Genomic DNA, 16,731 nt, shown 5'->3' on the forward strand with positions numbered 1-16,731 from the left:
TGACTAATGAGTTTACCGACCACTGCTCTAGACCCTCTCGGCCCAGGAGCCCCAAGGACACAGTTTCCCCAGCAGAGACCAGGCCAAGTCCATCCAGGGTGAATCCGCCACTTTAATGTCTTCAGAGAGCTTTCAGGGAGATGGCAGGAGGGTGCAAGGAGGGGGAGCAGGGGCACCAGGGTCAGAGGGTGAGGGACAGACAGACAGTCCATGGAGACGGGTGTCCTCGGATGACCGCTTAGGAGCAGATGCTTAGCTACCAGAAGAGGCTACCCCACCTCTGATGGGGCAGAAGCACAGAGGGAGACGGGAGGGACTGGCTCTGGGACCAGGCAGGGTCCCCAGGCCCCACTGCAAGTGGGTCTCCCAGGCCCTTTGAGGTTGTCTGCCTGGGGGCCTGCCCTGGTGTCTGCTGAGTCCTTGAGCTCGCGGGTGCCAGGAACCCTGCGGGGCAAGGGGCCCACGTGAGCCGAGAAGGGAGAGAGGGATGATGGCTCCCACTGCGGGCAGGTCCACGGAGGCACCAAGTGGTCCACGGGAGTGCCAGCCTCGCCCCCTGCCTCCCCACCCCGTGCCCGCCCTGAAGGGTCGAGAGGCCCAGCCTGACCCCACGTCCTGAGACGCCTGAGCTGCCCACAGGCGAGACGGCGGTGTACTTGGGCCTCAGTTATAGAACACCTCGTCCTCCTCCTCCGAGAGGGAGCCGCTGTCCACCGAGGGGAGAGAGCCCTGCAGGCAGGCCCCACCCTCGGGCCCCGGGCCCCCGGGCAGCCGGGGCCGGTGCTGCTGCTCAGGGCTAGGGGGCTGGGGGACAGCAGCTGTGATGGGGGGCTCCTCGGGTGAGGACCAGCCGTCAGGGAAGAGGCCGGGGGAGGAGAAGGTCAGGAGACTGTCATCCTGCGAGGGGCCACTCAGAAGACTGTCCTGAAGGTAGATGCTGTCCAGGTCTGGAAAACCAAAGGGAGGTGGGGGTGAGGGGTAGAGTCTGGGACCCGCTCCTCAGCCTCCCCTGGTGTGTGAGTGTGGGCAAGAGGCAGAAGACCGGCCTCCAAATCCTGCTTTGTCATTGCCAAGCTGTGTGACCTCAGGCAAGTCACTGAACCTCTCTGAGCCCGTTTCTCACTGCGGCAGTGCGTGTAGATAGGAGCAGGCTCTGCTTGAGTCCTGCGCTCTGAGAACTGGGACGACCTGAGCTCCTCCCCTCCAGCCAGCGGAGGATTAAATGAGATAATAGCTATGTTGGCTTCACCCAGGACCCAGGCTTGTCGAAGCCCACAGTAGTAACCCTGGGTTCTAGCACAGAAAGCTCTTAATTCACATTATTTATTATTATTACTACTACTATTTTCTCCGTTATGCTCGTGGCACCCCTTGGCGATGGGCAGGGCAACGATCACCAACCCTATTTTTCAGATGAAGAAACTGAGACTGAGGGAAGAAAGGGCCTATCTGAGGTCACAGTGCATTTGGTGACAGGGCGGCATGCAGCGCCAGCTCCGCTCCCCGCCCCCCCCCCCCCCCCGCCCTGGTGCCCGCTCGGGCGGTACCCTTCAGCTGGATGATGTCCTGGGGGCTGTTCTCGGGGTGCAGCTCCTCGTCGTCCAGTGAGGACCAGGCGCTCAGGGTGGCCTCTGTGATGGCGAACTGCTCAGCGACCCCTGTGGGGTCAGCGGGACCGGCTCAGAGAGGGCACAGGAGGGGGATGCGGGGGGGGGGGGGCGCTGCTTGGATGGCCTGGCACCCACAGCCGGGGGGGGGAGGGGCTGGGCTGTCCATGCAGGCCCTGGCGATCAGAGTGCCCACCGAATGCCCTGGCCACCCCAGGCCACTGCTCTCCCTGCCCAGACAACACCCCTGTGGTGACTCTGCGTCCCCTACGGACCAGAGCCCTGGCCAGTGCGGGTCCCGAGCTCCACCCCCCACGCTCCGCCCCCCACTGACCGGCAGCAAAGCGGGCCTCGCGCAGCTCATCCGGGAGGCAGCAGTAGTGCTCGTCCTCGGCCAGGGACAGCTCCCAGCCTGACCGCTGGGCCCTCCAGCCCTTCCACTCGATGAGGTGGGCCACGCGGCCACGCGCCATGGCCGTGGGCTTCGTGATGTGGTCCTTGATGCTCTGCACCACCCCTGGGGACAATGAGGGCAGCCGAGTGACTGCCCAGCTCAGAGCCCCACCCCAACACCCCTGGCCCCCCAATAGCGCAGGCCCATCCAATGTCCTGTACCCCACAACCATTCAATGCCTTGTACCCAACCAATGCTCGGCATCCTCAAAGCTCCATCCCCAGCAACGCCCTGTACCGACCCGATTCCTATGCCCAGCCAATGCCTGTGCCCCTCCCTGCCCCACGCCCGCCCGGTGCCCTGCTCCCAGCCAGCGTTCCTGTCTACGGGGAGCTTCCTTCCCAGCCTGCCACACCCCTCATTCTCTCCCCGACCAAGTTCAGACCCTTCTGCCCAACATCTGCTCAAGGATCCACCCCCCCCAGCCCTCCCCCTTTCCATGAATAAAGTTCTGAGAGAGCATCCCTGTGCCTGGGCCAGTGCCAGCTCTGCGGTGGGTGAGACCTGTGTTGGGCGCAGCAAGCAGGGAAGGCTTCCTGGAAGAGATGGACTGGATTGTGGCTTTGAAGGAGGTTGGGTTAGACAGATCCAGGCTGTTTCAGAGATGAGATGGTGAAGGCATGGAGGAGTAGGGTGTGGCTCCAGGGTTACCAGGACTGGGGTGGCAGAGAGACTGGGGCGCCTACCAGGGGCCAGACTGGGGGCTGAGAGCCAGGCTGAGGGCACCGATGTCCTCCTGAGAGCAATGGGGAGCCACAGCAGGGTGATGGGCAGGAGGGGAGCGGGTTAGATCTGGAGTTGAGGAAGAGCATCCTAATTATGGGCTTAGGGTCCCAGGGTGGAGACAGGGGGGGACATTAGGGGCCACTGAAAGGATCCAGCAGGAGACAGGACAAGGGCTGGGCAGATGGGGGTGGTGGGGGGTGAGGGCCTGAGGGGTTCCTAGGAATAGATTGGATGTGGATGGATATGGAAGCTGACAGAGAGGGTTGTCAAGAATGATTCAGCATCTCCTTTAACCAAGGCCAGTGGTCGGCAAACCGCGGCTCACGAGCCACATGCGGCTCTTTGGCCCCTTGAGTGTGGCTCTTCCACAAAATACCACGTGCGGTGCGATTGAAACTTTGTGACCCATGGGCAGAAGTTGGTTTTCAGCTCTCAAAAGAAATTTCAATCGTTGTGCTGTTGATATTTGGCTCTGTTGACTAATGAGTTTGCCGACCACTGCCCTAGCTGGTTTGGCTCGGCGGATAGAGCCTCGGCCTGCGGACTGAAAGGTCCCAGGTTCAATTCCTGGTCAGGGCACATGCCCAAGTTGCGGGCTCGATCCCCAGTAGGGGGCGTGCAGGAGGCAGCTGATCAGTGGTTCTCTCTCATCATTTATGTTTCTGTCTCTCTCTTCCTCTCTGAAGTGAATGAAAATATATTAAAAATAATAATGAAAAATAAAAGGGAGACAGTATCCACAAAGGAAACAAGAGGAAAACCACAGGGAGGAGGAGGAGAGGGAGGGAGATCGCTCTCCCAAGTAGGGGAGGGGGCACCGAGGCGGCTTTCGGAGGAGGTGTCTAAGTGGCCCCTGAAGGGCAGGGGAGGTGGAGGGACGGGGTTCAGGTGGAGGGAACAGCACAGGCTGATGTGTGTGTGGGGGGGGGGGGCGGGGGAGGGCAGCAAGGGCCCGGGGGAGCCAGGGAGGCCTGAGGGGGGAAGGACTCGTGAAAGGCCGGCGCAAGGTACCCTGAGCAAAGTGGTGGGCAAGGACAGCGCTGAGAACGGCCCAGAAGGCTGTGCTGGAAGACAGGCAGATGCTGGGGTGGCCCACCGAGACCCCTTCCTGGCCTGCGTGCCCAGCCCCCCTGGCACACCTGCACCCTTCTCTGGAGACTCGCCCTTAGCTATGGCAGCTGCCTCACCCAGAGGTGCCGGAGGGGCAGGGTCCTCCCCAGGGGCAGCCGAGCCAGCCAACTGGCCTAAGTGCCAGACATTCTGCTGTGCTCCTGGGCTCCCTCGGATGGGGCTGGGGGAGGGGTCCCCTGCCCTGTCCCGCTGCCCTCACTCCTACAGGTCACCCTAGCACTGGTTCTTAACCTTTCTAATGCCGCGGCCCTTTAATACAGTCCCTCATGTGGTGGTGACCCCCAACCATAAAATTATTTCGTTGCTACTTTGTAACTGTAATTTTGCTACTGTTATGAATCGTAATGCAAATATCTGTGTTTTCCGATGGTCTTAGGCTCTACAGCAGCGGTTCTCAACCTGTGGGTCGCGAAGACCATCGGAAAACGTAGATATTTACATTACGAGGAACTGTATTAAAGGGTCGCGGCATTAGACACAGAGCAATTCCCATCTCCGTGACAGGCAGATGCCATCCGCTGCAGAGCGGGTGGGCGGGGAGGCCACACCAGGCACACATCTGAAAACCTGGGCGGTCCCCACAGAGCTGCTGGAGGCCCCGACAATCCCACCCATGGGGCCGGAACCCCCGTCACTACTCCCTCCGGACCCAGCTCTTGGAACCCGGCGTTTGGAAAAAGGTGAATCCACGGGGCCACAATCCTTCCAGCTGCAATTCAGCTTTGCTCTCCCCCTCCCCCCCGCCCCAAACACACATACAAACACACAGCTAGTGTCGGGAGGGCCGTGCAAACTCCAAGGGCAGGGGAGGGCAGCTGCCGCCTACCCACAAGGGATGAGGTGGCCAGGGCTGCCACGTGGTAGCTGCTGGAGCAGGATCTGGAGTCGGACAGGTAGCCGTTGGTGGTCTGGAAGCATCTCTGCACGGGGGAAGGGGAAGCAGGTGGGCAGAAGTCCCCCCACCACTACCACCCCCATTACCCACCTCCCCAGGGCTGCTGAGCAGTGGGCAGGGCCAGGGTGATCCTGCCAACGCCCACAGGACCATCCACCCCACCATTTTCATCGCCCTCCCCTACCCCTGGCCCCAGGGCTGGCAGAACTGAATGCCCACGCTGGGCCCAGTGGAAGGAGGGCACTGGCTAGACTGGGGGGTGAGCAAGTGCACTGACCTGCCAAGGATCCCAACAGAAATCCATCTGTTTGTCCTAAAATAAAAGGAGAAAGAGGATCAGGAGGGCCTGGCACGATGCCAGCAGATGCCAGGCATCCTAGAGCTCTGGATGGCGATGTGGGTCACCTTCTGGTGCTCCCTGAGGTGGGGGGTCTGCCTACTTCTGGGTCGTGCCCTGCTGTCCCCTGGCATGCAGAGAAAGAAGTGGGGGGTGCGGGGGACAGCGGTGGCTCTGCCACGAGAGGCAGTTGGTACAGGGGGTAGATCAGACCTGGGTTCGAGTTCTGGCTCTGCCCCTTAGCCTGGGCATCCTTAGACTAATGACATAACATCTCAGAACATCAGTTCCTTCACCTGCAAAATGGGACGATGCCATTTACCCCTCGGTCGTGGGGAAGCAGAAATGAGATAATGTGCACACCGTGCCTAGCACAATGCTTAGCATGTGGTACTTGCTCAAACAACAACAAAAAGGGAATCGTATCAATTGGTAGGTTCAAGGTCATGACCTCTGGGGCAAGGGCAGAAATTATGCACCAGGATGTGAGGCCCCTCACGAGATCTAAGAATCCTACTCCCTTTGTTCTCCCGTGGGCAGTGCAGGCTGCTAAGGTGTCCTGGCTGGTAACAAAACTTGTTATTTGCAAGGCTGAGTTAATCGGGGGGTCGGGGGGGGGGGGGATGTTGGGGGTGGGGGGAGGAAGCCCTTCTGGGTGGGGCTCTCTATTCTAAATAAGCCTGGTCCAGTTCCCAATGCCCGGCCCGATTCAGACCTCCATCCAGCCCAAGAGCAAACCTTGGGGGCCCTGAGCTGACGAGGAGTAGCCACATTTGGCCGGGAGGGGAGGAGCTCCCTGTGGGAGCCGCAGGGAACAGCCCAGGGACCAGGGCGGAGGCAGGGGTGAAGGTGGGGATGACGTGTGCCCAGTTTACCTTGCCAGTGACATAGTCCGGAATGAAGGTGGGTGGGTGGCTGGAGGGCAGTGGGCTCAGGGGGCCTGTGCCCGGGGGCATGGGGCAATCCTTGTGGACACCTGTGAAGAGATCTGGAAATAAGAGCGACAGGAGTGTCCTCCCAGAGGCCTGGTCAGGCCAGCCCTGAGAGGCGGGCGTGACTTTATTAGCACCATCGTCATTTTGTGGAAAACAGACCCAAAGCCACAGCAGCCGGAGTCCGGCCTGGTCCCCGCAGTGGGAATTACCGGCCCATCTGCTTGTGACTCCGTTTCCCCTAATTCTACACCCACACGCTGGCATCCTTTGGCCGCAAGGAGACCTCCAATTCATGTACCTACTTCCACTGGCTGCCATGGCCTCCCCTCTCTCCCGGCCCAGCTAAGACTCCTGCATAGCCCACGAGCTCTCCGTCAGCGACACCCTTGACCCCTCTGCCCTACCCCTGCACCCGCTCTGTGCCTGCTCTTCCTCTTACAGGACTCTGCCCCCGGGGGTCCCCCCACGCGTCTCTAATTCCCACCGGTCTGCTTCCCGCCAGGTTGACCACCTCACCCGCCTTTCCTCCTCCACCTCCGTGGCCCTGCCTCAGGTCCTCTGTCCTGCCTCTCCAGTCCATCTCCCCATTCCTTGCTGAGATCCAGAGCCTTCGAAAAGCATCACCCTTTCTTTTCACCTCGAAGCCCTGCCTGCACTGATGCTCACACCATCTGCTTTCCCTCCTGTGACAAAGACCTGTCCCTGCTCGCCACCCCCCCCCCCGCCGCCCCGCCCCGGGGCTGGGTCCGTCCCTGCCCACACCCAGGGCTCTGCTCTCTCTCCAGTGTGGCTGTGTTTCCCACTCCATCGAATTGGTCCACCCGTGTGGCACCTGCTTGATGCCTCCTGCTCAGGGACTCTGGCCGGCATTCCGACTCCTCTCCCTGCCTCACCCAGGCCCTCACCCCGGGGCCCGCCCCCAGCATCCTAGCAGCCCAAGCACTCCCATCCTTTAAAGACCTTCTTAGAGCAGCTTCCCTCCAGCGCCTGCCCCCCCGCCCCCCCCCCTCAGGGAAGCAGTGTGTCCACCTCTACTCCCATGTCCCCTCCACCGTGCCAAGCAGCCTCGCATGGGCGCCAGCACCTCCATGTGGCCAAGCTCAGCAGTGGCTCCTCACTGGCCTCTAGGAGCACCCGGGACACAGTCCATCCCTCCCTCTGAGCCGCACCCTCCTCCTGGCTCCCCTCCACCTCCCTGGCTGCTCCTCTCAGTCCTTCCCTGCTCAGCCCCGTGCCCGCCCCGGCCCCATCCTGGGCCCTTCTCGCCTCCTGCCTCCCAGGACGGCTCAGGGTGTGCAGCTGAGCCCCATTTACACATCCAGCCCCACTCTGCTTGAGCTCCTAACAGGATTTCCAGGTCCCTACATGGGTGCCCAAAAGGCACCACAAGCAAACTAGGGCAAAATGGAAGCCGCAAACCTGTGTTCATCTTCCTCCACAATTTCAGAAAATGACGCAACCGTCCTCCCAGCTGAACCGACAAAAACTCCAGGCGTTGCGTGGAGTCCTGCCCTCCCTATGCCCTGCCCCCAACCCATCTAAGCCACCAGCGAGTCCTCTGCTCTCCCACCTCCAGGAGATTTGTCCCTCGCTGGGAGGCATCAGGCAACCCCAGAGACTGTGGGGAGCGGCTGAACTGAGGCTCTGACACGTGCACAGGTGTTGACAGGGAGGGGAAGGGGTGGGCCTAGAGCCGGGTGGGGGATCTTTTCTCTGCCCTGGGCCACTGAGATATTTATAGCATCATTCGAGGGTCATATAAAATCATCACTTAAAAGTTAGCCTGCCGTATTTGGTCAAACATTTAATGAATTCACCCCTAAGGCCTTGCTAGGGCCAGACCAAATGACTTCACGAGCCTTATACGGCCCATCGGCTGGACGCCCCCCTCGCCTGCCTAGGAGATAGTGTGGGTGCTCCAGCCGACTCCCAGATCCTTCTGGATCTCTCTGCCGGGCTGTGCATCCACACGCTGCCCCCGCTCCGCCCCACGTGCTTTGCTTCCAAGGGGTAGCACCTGTTGCTCTTTCCAGTGGACTGCCCTCAGGCAACTGGAGCTGAAATGATCTAGAATTGATGTCTTCCCCACCCCCACCTGAGTGGCCCTTAGCGGCCCACATGCGGCTCGCGAGCCGCGGTTTGTAGCTCTGTTGACTAATGAGTTTGCCGACCACTGCGTAAGGCATTACCCTTACCCAGAAGTTTTGACTTCAGGTTAGACATTAGTACATTATTAAAATGTTTTTTAAGTGTTTTTCCCTAAGGCAGTGGTTGGCAAACTCATTAGTCAACAGAGCGGCAAACCGTGGCTCGCAAGCCGCAGTTTGCCGACCACTGCCCTAGCCAATGACCGGAAGTGCAGATCCCAGCACCTTTGTTTGGGGTCAGAACACTCTGCGGGCCCGGATGAGGTCACCCCTGCAGGATGACAGACACCCTTTCCTGGCTCCGGGTCCTCTGTCCTGCCTCTCCAGTCCTTCCTGTGTCAGCTGTACCCAGATCCCCGTGCCAGGGCCTGCTCCAGAGATGGCTGCGGAGGCTCCGGTGCCGCACTGCCTGGTTCAAATCCCAGCCCTGCCCTTTACCACCTGTGGGACCTTGAGCGAGTGCCTTTGCCTCTCTGAGCCTCTGTTTTCCTCACCTGTAAAATGGGCAGTTGAGGAAGCTTGTCCTAGAGAAATTGTCTACTAGGATCCCAAACGGATAACGAAGAGGCAGAAGGGCCTGGCATCGGAAGAAAGCCACTGTTGGGGTGGGGAGCACAGACACCCTCTTCAAGGGGGCTGACGCAGGCTCTGCTGCCCCTGCCTCAACCACCCTTCTCACTCTGGCCACCTAATGAAACGGGGGCGGGGGGGCTCCCACACACCTACAGAAATTTGGGATGCTTGCAAAGGAGAGGCCAGCCTGGCCAGCATGGCTCAGTGGTTGAGTGTCAACCTATGAACCAGGAGGTCACAGTTGGATTCCCAATCAGGACACATGCCCAGGTTGTGGGCTCAACCCCCAATGGGGGGCGTGCAGGAGGCAGCCGACCAATGATTCTCTCTCATCATTGATGTTTCTCTCTCTCTTTCCCTCTCCCTCTCCTTTCCTCTCTGAAATCAATAAAAATATACTTAAAAAAAAAAAAAAAAAAGGAGAGGCCAGCTTCTCCCCCCTGCCTTCCCCCCTCCCCATTGGATGTCCACATAACTGGGGAGGGATGGCTGCAGCGGGGCTGGGCAGGGCTGAATATGGTAAGAACTTACTGTGTGTGTATGAGGTCATGATGCAATATATGTCTATTCTTATGGGTTCCAGTCACAAAGGTTAGACAGTGACCTGCTTAAGGCTCCAGAGAGCACAAGCCAGGCTGCCAAGTGCAGTTCAAGGTGGCACTGACTACAGGCTGCCCCGGGAACTCTGAAAGGGGCTGGGATGTTTCTAGGGCCCCTGGCCATCGCCTGAACCACAGACACGGGAGTAAGGAAGGCTGAGCACAGAGGAAGCTGGTAGGTGACGTCAAAGGCCTGGAGGAGACATGACTTGAACAAGGTCATTCGTCAAGGAGGTGGTGGTGACTCGAAGGACTCCTGGCTCCCAGCCTCTCCCCAGCCTCCCTGCCCCCACCTTAGGTGAGGGGCGGGCGCCTCTGCCAAAGCTGCCATCTCCCCCTGAGGACTTTGGCCCCATGAGGGCACAGGCTGGTTGCCATGGAGACATCAGGTAATGAACCAGCCCAGGGTGAAATCACAGGCTGCTCATGGCCCAGCTGGGACCACGGCCACGTCACCACCAGCAACTGGAAAAACACAGCATTTCATGGGGGGTGGGGGCTGGGGTTCTGCCTGAGGGGCCCCCAGCCACAGTTCTTGTGGGCACCTCTCTCTCCCGAGGGAGCGGTGGGGGGCACCTCCTTCCTTTCTCAGTCCACACCCTAGTCCCCTGGCCTCAAGGTCTGAGTCCCCTTCTCAGGCCTGCTTCCTCCCCTACCTCCCCTGGCCATAGAAGTGATAGGCCTCTGGTTTCCATGGCAACCTGGAGGGGACCATTTTGATCCTTCAAGGAGAGGGGTGTCATGCAGATGTCTCCTTCAGAAGACAAGCCTCGCCTCTGCTCACTAAGGGTGCTTCCTGCCTTCCCACACCAGCACCTCATCTGCTTTGGAGTTCAACCACCCAGCCGGTTCCTCCTGCTGTCTAACCTAAACCTCTCCTGCTGCAAAGCTCCCAGCCTGGGTTTCTCTGCTTGTTTCTTTGGTGAGTGTGCACCATAACTGCTCAGACTCCTCACACCTGCTTCCGAGTCGTCCAGCCCCTTTAGCTGCTCTTTGGCACTCTGTGTTCGTGTCCCAGCCCATTCATCATCGTGGCTGCCATCCGCCCCCACCACAGAGGGAGGGCAGGAAGGCCCCTGGTGAACCCAGCAGCCCAGAGAGGGTAACCTCTACCTGAAACCACACAGTCACTGAGCCGGTGTGCGAAGCCCCCGGTGAAGCCCCTCCCTGGGCGGCCGCCGGCTTCCCCTCTAAGCTGCTTGGGATCCCCGCAGCTGGAGGCACGGAGCAGTCCCTCCAGCCAGCCCCTCCCCAGGCGTGTACATGTGCCAGGCTCTGGCCCTGGCTCTGAAGAGACACAGTGGGCCAGGCATTTCGTTCACAGCTCCTGCCCTGGGTTTAAGTCCCAGCTCTGCAGTGCCAGCTCCAGGGCCGTGGGCTTCTGGCACAGCCTCTGTGGGCCTCAGGGTTCTCCTCTGGGAAATGAGAGCACGGACTCCTCTGGAAAGGGTCAGAATGGGGCACCTGCCACGGACACACTCTACAAACGACCCCTGCTCTGTCCCTCCCCGCTCCAGACCTCACAGCCTCTGTCTGGACCAAGGAACAGATCTCGCTCACTCGCCTCTGTCCTGCCCCCAGGGCTGAAGTTTGCCTTGGGGGCTCTGCAGAGGGGGTCCACCCAAGGTGAGCCCTGGCCTCTCTGCTGGTGAGTCACTGCACGGCAGCAGGCCATCCTCCAAGCTTGGCAGAGGCTCAGCCTCGAGTACACAGAGTGCCCCCCACTGCCCAGGACACTGGTCGGCAAACTCATTAGTCCACAGAGCCAAATATCAACAGTACGACGGTTGAAATTTCTTTGGAGAGCCAAATTTTTTAAACTTAAACTTCTTCTAACGCCACTTCTTCAAAATAGACTCGCCCAGGCCGTGGTATATTGTGGAAGAGCCACACTCAAGGGGCCAAAGAGCCGCATGTGGCTTGCGAGCCGCAGTTTGCCGACCACGGCCCCAGGACATTTATTTACGGGTCACTAGGGCCACCGTGGTAGCTTTATCAGTGGGTTGGTGCAGCTCAGAGCTGCCACAGGGGGGTCCCTTTCCAGGCCCAACCAAGGACAGAGAGAGGTAACAGGCTCCTCTCCAGGACCCTGTAGACACCCCAGTTCCTTTCTACTTCCTCGAACACTTACAAGTGCCTACTATGTGCCAGGTACTGGTCCCAGTGCCTGACATGAGTTAAGTCATTTAATCCTCTCCCAGCAACCACAGGACATCAATACTGCTACTATTCCCATGTTAGAGATGAGAACACTGAGATGCACATACCAAGTTAAGTAACTGCTGAGGTCACAGAGCTAGTGTTGGTGGAGCAGGGGTGTGACCTGGGCTGGCCGGCCCCAGAGTCCGCACCCCTGACCTCTCACTGCTGCCTGGTGCTGAGGGGGGCGGCTGTCCCAGGTGTGGCCTGTACCTGGGGTTTAGGGTTTGACTGGGGCAGTCCCAGCATGAGGCTCCATTCCCCGGCCTGGCTTCAGGCTGCACATCTGGCTCAAGGAAGAACTTGGAGTCAGAGGGCTGTTGTTAGCAGTTGGCGCAGGCGTGGAAACCAGGCTCTGGGGCGCCAAAGCCCATGGAAGCAGGACAGGTGCCGGCCCAGGACGGAGGGCTGGTGGTGTGGTGCAGAGCCAAGGGCCCAGGCTCTGGAGTCAGCCGGTCTGGATTCAAATCCTGCCTCTGCCTCTGCTATTTCTTATATGCAGCCTCCGGGCATGTCACTCAACTCCTCTCTGCTCAGTTTCCCCATCTGTAAAGTGGGAGCATGTGCTCCTAAAAGGTGTGTTGGGCCTGAAAGATCCCAACTGGTACTTGGTACGCTGTAAGCACTCAGCATTAGTGACAAGTAGAGGGGTGCATGGCCTCCACTCAGTGGTTCAGCCACCCAGCGTCTCTGGGACGATGGCTGAGGGTCCCCACCCCCTGTCGGAGGACCTGGGCCCCAGTCCTGACGCTGCGTTGAGTGACCTTGGCAGGTGTCCCTTCTTCCCTGGCCTCTGAACTGTGCTCAGCTGGTCTGCAGCTCATAGCAAGTCCCCAGCCTCTGACATGGGGTGGCCAAGTGGTGGGGAAGGGACATCACCAAGGAAAACACCAGATCCCAGATCCCCCAACACCCAGAGACGGCCCAGAGCAGGGGTTTCTGGAGAGACATGGAGACCCTGTCACTCCTAAAGCACCCTAAACACTCCTCACTCTTAAAACCACCTTCTGACCGGACAGCGTGGCTCCGTGGTTGAGCATCGACCTATGAACCAGGAGGTCACGGTTGATTCCTGGTTGGGGCTCATGCCCGGGTTTCGGGCTCAATCCCCAGGGTGGGACGTGCAGGAGGCAGCTGATCAGTGATTCTCTCTCATCAGTGATATTTCTGTCTCTCTCTCCCACTCCCTTCCTCTCTGAAATAAATAAAAATAAATTTCAGAATAAGAAAACACCTTCCCGCTCTGGTCAGGCTGTAAGTGCTGTGCTTGTCAACACTGGATGCCCAGTGTGTGCACCGTGCCTGGCACACAGTAGGTGTCATGCTCGTATCAGCTTAATGACTAAGTGAATGACCCTCACACAGCCCAACCCCCACCATGATCCCAGCCCTGACACCCCCCTGAGACATCCTGAGCCACTTACCTGAATGTCCCACGTGGACCGGTGAGCAGAGCCCCTTGGAGGCCACGGGATGAAGGCAGAGGTGCTGTGTCCCCCAGACAAGGACAAGGCCCCCCCTCCAGGGCCTGCCCAGCCCCTCCCCAGGTCCTGTTTACCCCTCTGCACCTGAAAAAGCTACTGGGGGTGATGCATGGGTGGCAGCCCCAAGGCCCTGTGGTTGGGATCAGTGGGTCTGGCCAGTCACCTCCACCCCAGCCCCGCCCCCTGCCACTGTCGGGTGAAGACGGGTGGTGGGCGAACGGCCGGTAAACCTCTTCTGAAGTGCTGCTCAGCAGCTGCTGGAAAGCTGGTGGCAGGGAGGGTTCCAAAGGCCAAACTGCCACCCTCCAGGGAAGCTCACTCCCACTCCTGATGCCACCTTGGGGAGCAGGGGCAGGCACAGGCGGGGGGGCCAGGGTGCCCGCTCAGGGTGGCCTTTAAAGCTCAGAGACAGAGACAGGCCCAGGGGCTCCTGGGAACATCAGCTGCCTCTGTCCCTTCCCATCCCCTGACCAAGGATGGCGGTGGGGATGAGGGTGAGGACAGAACCTTCTCTATAACCTGTTCACCTCCATTACCCCGTGATGCCCATGGGGCTCAGGGACCCTGAGACAGGGGCGTGGGAGAAGGGGGGGTGTTGAGTTAGTAAGGCCTGTGTCTTGGGGGTGGGTGGGAGGGAGGGTGTTCTTCTGGTGCCCCCAGCCCCGAAGTCCCTCCACAATAGTCAGGAGCACCCAGAAGCCTCCTGCCCCTTCAAGACACGCGGCAGGGGGTGTGTGGCTGCTGGGAAGAAAGCGACCCAGCTCAGGCCACCTGCTGGGGTGTGGGTCCGAGCGGGGCTGGGGCTTGGGGACCTCCCTGCGCTCTCTCTCTATGCAGCACCCCATCCTCCCACGCCCTGTCCCTGGGGGGTGCGGGGGGCGAGTCTCCTGGGGCTCAGCCGGGCTGGGGTGGGGATGCAGCTGGTCAGGATGCTTCCTGGGAGCGGCCCGAGGGAATGTGCGCGCATCCTCGGCGCGGGGCCGGGACCCCTAACTCCACCAGCCCGCGGCCCCCTCACCTCGCGACACGCAGGAGCCCATCACGGGGCCGCGGGGCCGGGCCGCTGCGCCTCGGGTGCGTCGGGCCGCCGGGTGCTCATGTCTCCACGGCCGGGGGCTCACGCGGCGCGGGCGCAGCTGCAGGCGGGCGCGAAGGGGCCGGGGTTCCTCCGGGCTCTGCCGCCTCTCCGCCGGGTCGTCCCGCAGCCGCCGCCGCCGCTGCCGCCGCCGCCGCCTCCACTGCCTCCCGCGCCAGCTCCGCCTGCACCGCGGCGGGGGCGGGGCCGGACCGCTCGCCCCTCCCAGCGCCGCGCCGCCCCGCGCACCTGTTGCCGCAGCCGGGCTAGGGGTGGGCGGGAGGGGGGGGTTGGGGCATTTGGGGCGCACGGGTGGGGGTACATCGGGCCCTCACCTCGCTCCGCCTGGTGACCGGGCTGAAGGTCAGGGAAGGGGCGTGGGGGCGGGGAGATTTCCGGCATTTGGGACACAAAGTGCACGTTCATTCAACAATCAGACCAGACACCCGGCTGAGCGCAGTGACAGCAGCTCCACGGCATGACCGTTCGCAGGGGAAGAAACGGGCTCACATGCTGCGAGGGGTGCGGGCCAGGGTGGAGGTGGGGGCGGGGGGGGGCAGTGTGCTAGTGGCAACACTCCACGGGGTCTCCCGCAGCGCCGGGAGGGGGCAGCACCCGCCTCTCTGGGCTTTGCTGGGACACTGGGGACCCAGGCCCAAGGGTGTTCTCAGCCCTGGTCTCCTGTCTAATGAGCGACAGTGTGAGTCTAAGCCAGGGGTGGGCAAACTTTTTGACTCGAGGGCCACAATGGGTTCTTAAACTGGACCGGAGGGCCGGAACAAAAGCATGGATGGAGTGTTTGTGTGAACTAATATAAATTCAAAGTAAAGGAGCGGAGGGGAGAGCAAGAGAACCCTCTGCTCTTTCGGCTCCGCGGGCCGGATAGAATAGCCGAACGGGCCGGATCTGGCCTGTGGGCCGTAGTTTGCCCACGGCTGGCTAATCACTCACCCTCATGCCTCCACACGGACACGCTCCCACACATATACAGGCTCACACGTGCGAATGCTTGCACACCCACACACGTGTACACACGCACTAGCACACACCACACACTAACAGCCGTACTCTCACATTTAGACAGTCACACCCAGCCCCTCAGCACACCTCCCTGGCCCCCAGCTCTTCAGCAGCCACAGCTCTCTTTCCCACGCGCACCTTGTCTCTCTGCTTCCTCGCACCCACCTGAGTCCCAGGAAGGGCAGGTAACTGCGCCCCTTTTACACAGGCAGGTGAGGAAGACGGGTTCACTGGTTTCTTTCAAAAACCTGGTGAGGAACCTGCAGGGTTTTGAAGGATGAATAGGGTTTGAGGCAGGGGCATGGGTTGGAGCTCAAGGCCTCTTCAGGGCAGGATCGGAACCTGTGGGGCTGCCAGGCGTGGAAGTGGGGTACGGGATGGGGATGGGTGCTGCTCCTTTTCTCTTTCCGCAGGCCTGGTGCCCTCTCTGGAGTAAAGGCCAGGTGCAGGGTGGCTTTGGCCACCGGTGTCAGCAGACCTGGTATGAATGTGTGTCCTTGGGCAAGTTGCTTCACCGCCCTGAGCCTCCGTGTTTTCGTCTGTTAACTGGGGGCAAAATTCTTGCCTCACAGGATTGCTGTAAGGATTAATATGCTTTAAAAAGATTGGCACAGCCCTAGCCGGTTTGGCTGAAGTGTCCGGGTTTAATTCCGGTCAAGGGCACATGCCCGGGTTGCAGGCTCGATCCCCAGTAGGGGGCGTGCAGGAAGCAGCTGATCAATGATTCTCTGTCATCATTGATGTTTCTCTCTCTCCTTTTTCTTTCCTCTCTGAAATCAATTTTAAAAAATATAATATAATATACTATGTACTTAACTTAGGGCTAAAAAGAAATAATAGTGATTGAACAAGGTATGATGATTTATTACTTCACCAAGCTTCCCTACACTCATGGGAAACCTGAAGAAACTCCATTTAATGGATGTGTATGAAGCACCTACTATGTGCCCGTATGAGCAGGACAGATGTGCCAGTCCTGGAGTCAGTACTGTATTTAGCTGGGTGCTCAGGTACCCCCATGCTCCATCCCCATCAGGGCAGCCCTGCCCCCTGAGTCTGGCTGGGGGAGGGATGGTTCTGAGGGGACAGTCTGTCCTGATCACCATGGGTGCCCAGTGCCTTGCAGGGCCAGCCGTGTGCCTGCCTGGTGTGGAGAAGGAAAGACGGGTCTGCCTGTGGCCCGGTTCTGGGTCCTGTGCTGAGAACCCCCAGGCTGGGAGGCAGAGGTGGCCTTTCTCTTCTTCCTTCAGTGGAGGGACTCGATCTGGCTTGGACGGAGGGCTCTGACTCACCATGACGCAGGATGCTCGTCACAGCTGCCGATGCTCCCAGCTGTCAGCCTGGCAGCTCTGGGGGCAGAGGGGACAGGGAGGTGGACCCCTGCAGAGAGGATGGGACAGGTCACAGGGGAGAGAGAGGATGCTGGGGAGCTCACTGTCCCCCCTTCAGCCTAAGATAGGGACAGATGGATGAGGCTGGGCAGTGGCCCCACCCAGAGCCACTTGGTCACCAATTCAGAGGGGTCCCTGGGGTAGGGTGAGGGGTTCTG

At 60.1% G+C, this 16,731-nt stretch overlaps 1 protein-coding gene across 4 annotated transcripts; it reads right to left on the reverse strand.

Annotated features, from left to right (window-relative positions):
* Positions 1-93: 93 nt before the first annotated feature.
* Positions 94-14,338, reverse strand: FAM131C (family with sequence similarity 131 member C). Of its 4 annotated transcripts, none has more exons than XM_080655963.1 (7): positions 14,106-14,338; positions 6,026-6,126; positions 5,091-5,126; positions 4,745-4,838; positions 1,942-2,124; positions 1,548-1,658; positions 94-947 (listed from the first exon to the last, which is right to left on the reverse strand). In XM_080655963.1, exons 1-7 carry the CDS (start codon positions 14,125-14,127, stop codon positions 664-666), a joined length of 831 nt encoding a protein of 276 aa, XP_080512089.1. In that variant the 5' UTR covers positions 14,128-14,338; the 3' UTR covers positions 94-663. The 4 variants fall into 4 exon arrangements, with proteins under 4 accessions (XP_080512089.1, XP_080512088.1, XP_080512087.1 ...); XM_080655962.1 differs by having other exon boundaries at positions 6,026-6,138; positions 14,106-14,324; XM_080655961.1 differs by lacking the exon at positions 14,106-14,338 and adding an exon at positions 6,602-6,703 and having other exon boundaries at positions 6,026-6,138.
* Between the last annotated feature and the right edge of the window lie 2,393 nt (positions 14,339-16,731).

This window comes from Plecotus auritus, assembly GCF_963455305.1.
Source record: "Plecotus auritus genome assembly, chromosome: 2".
Lineage (NCBI taxonomy): Eukaryota > Metazoa > Chordata > Mammalia > Chiroptera > Vespertilionidae > Plecotus > Plecotus auritus.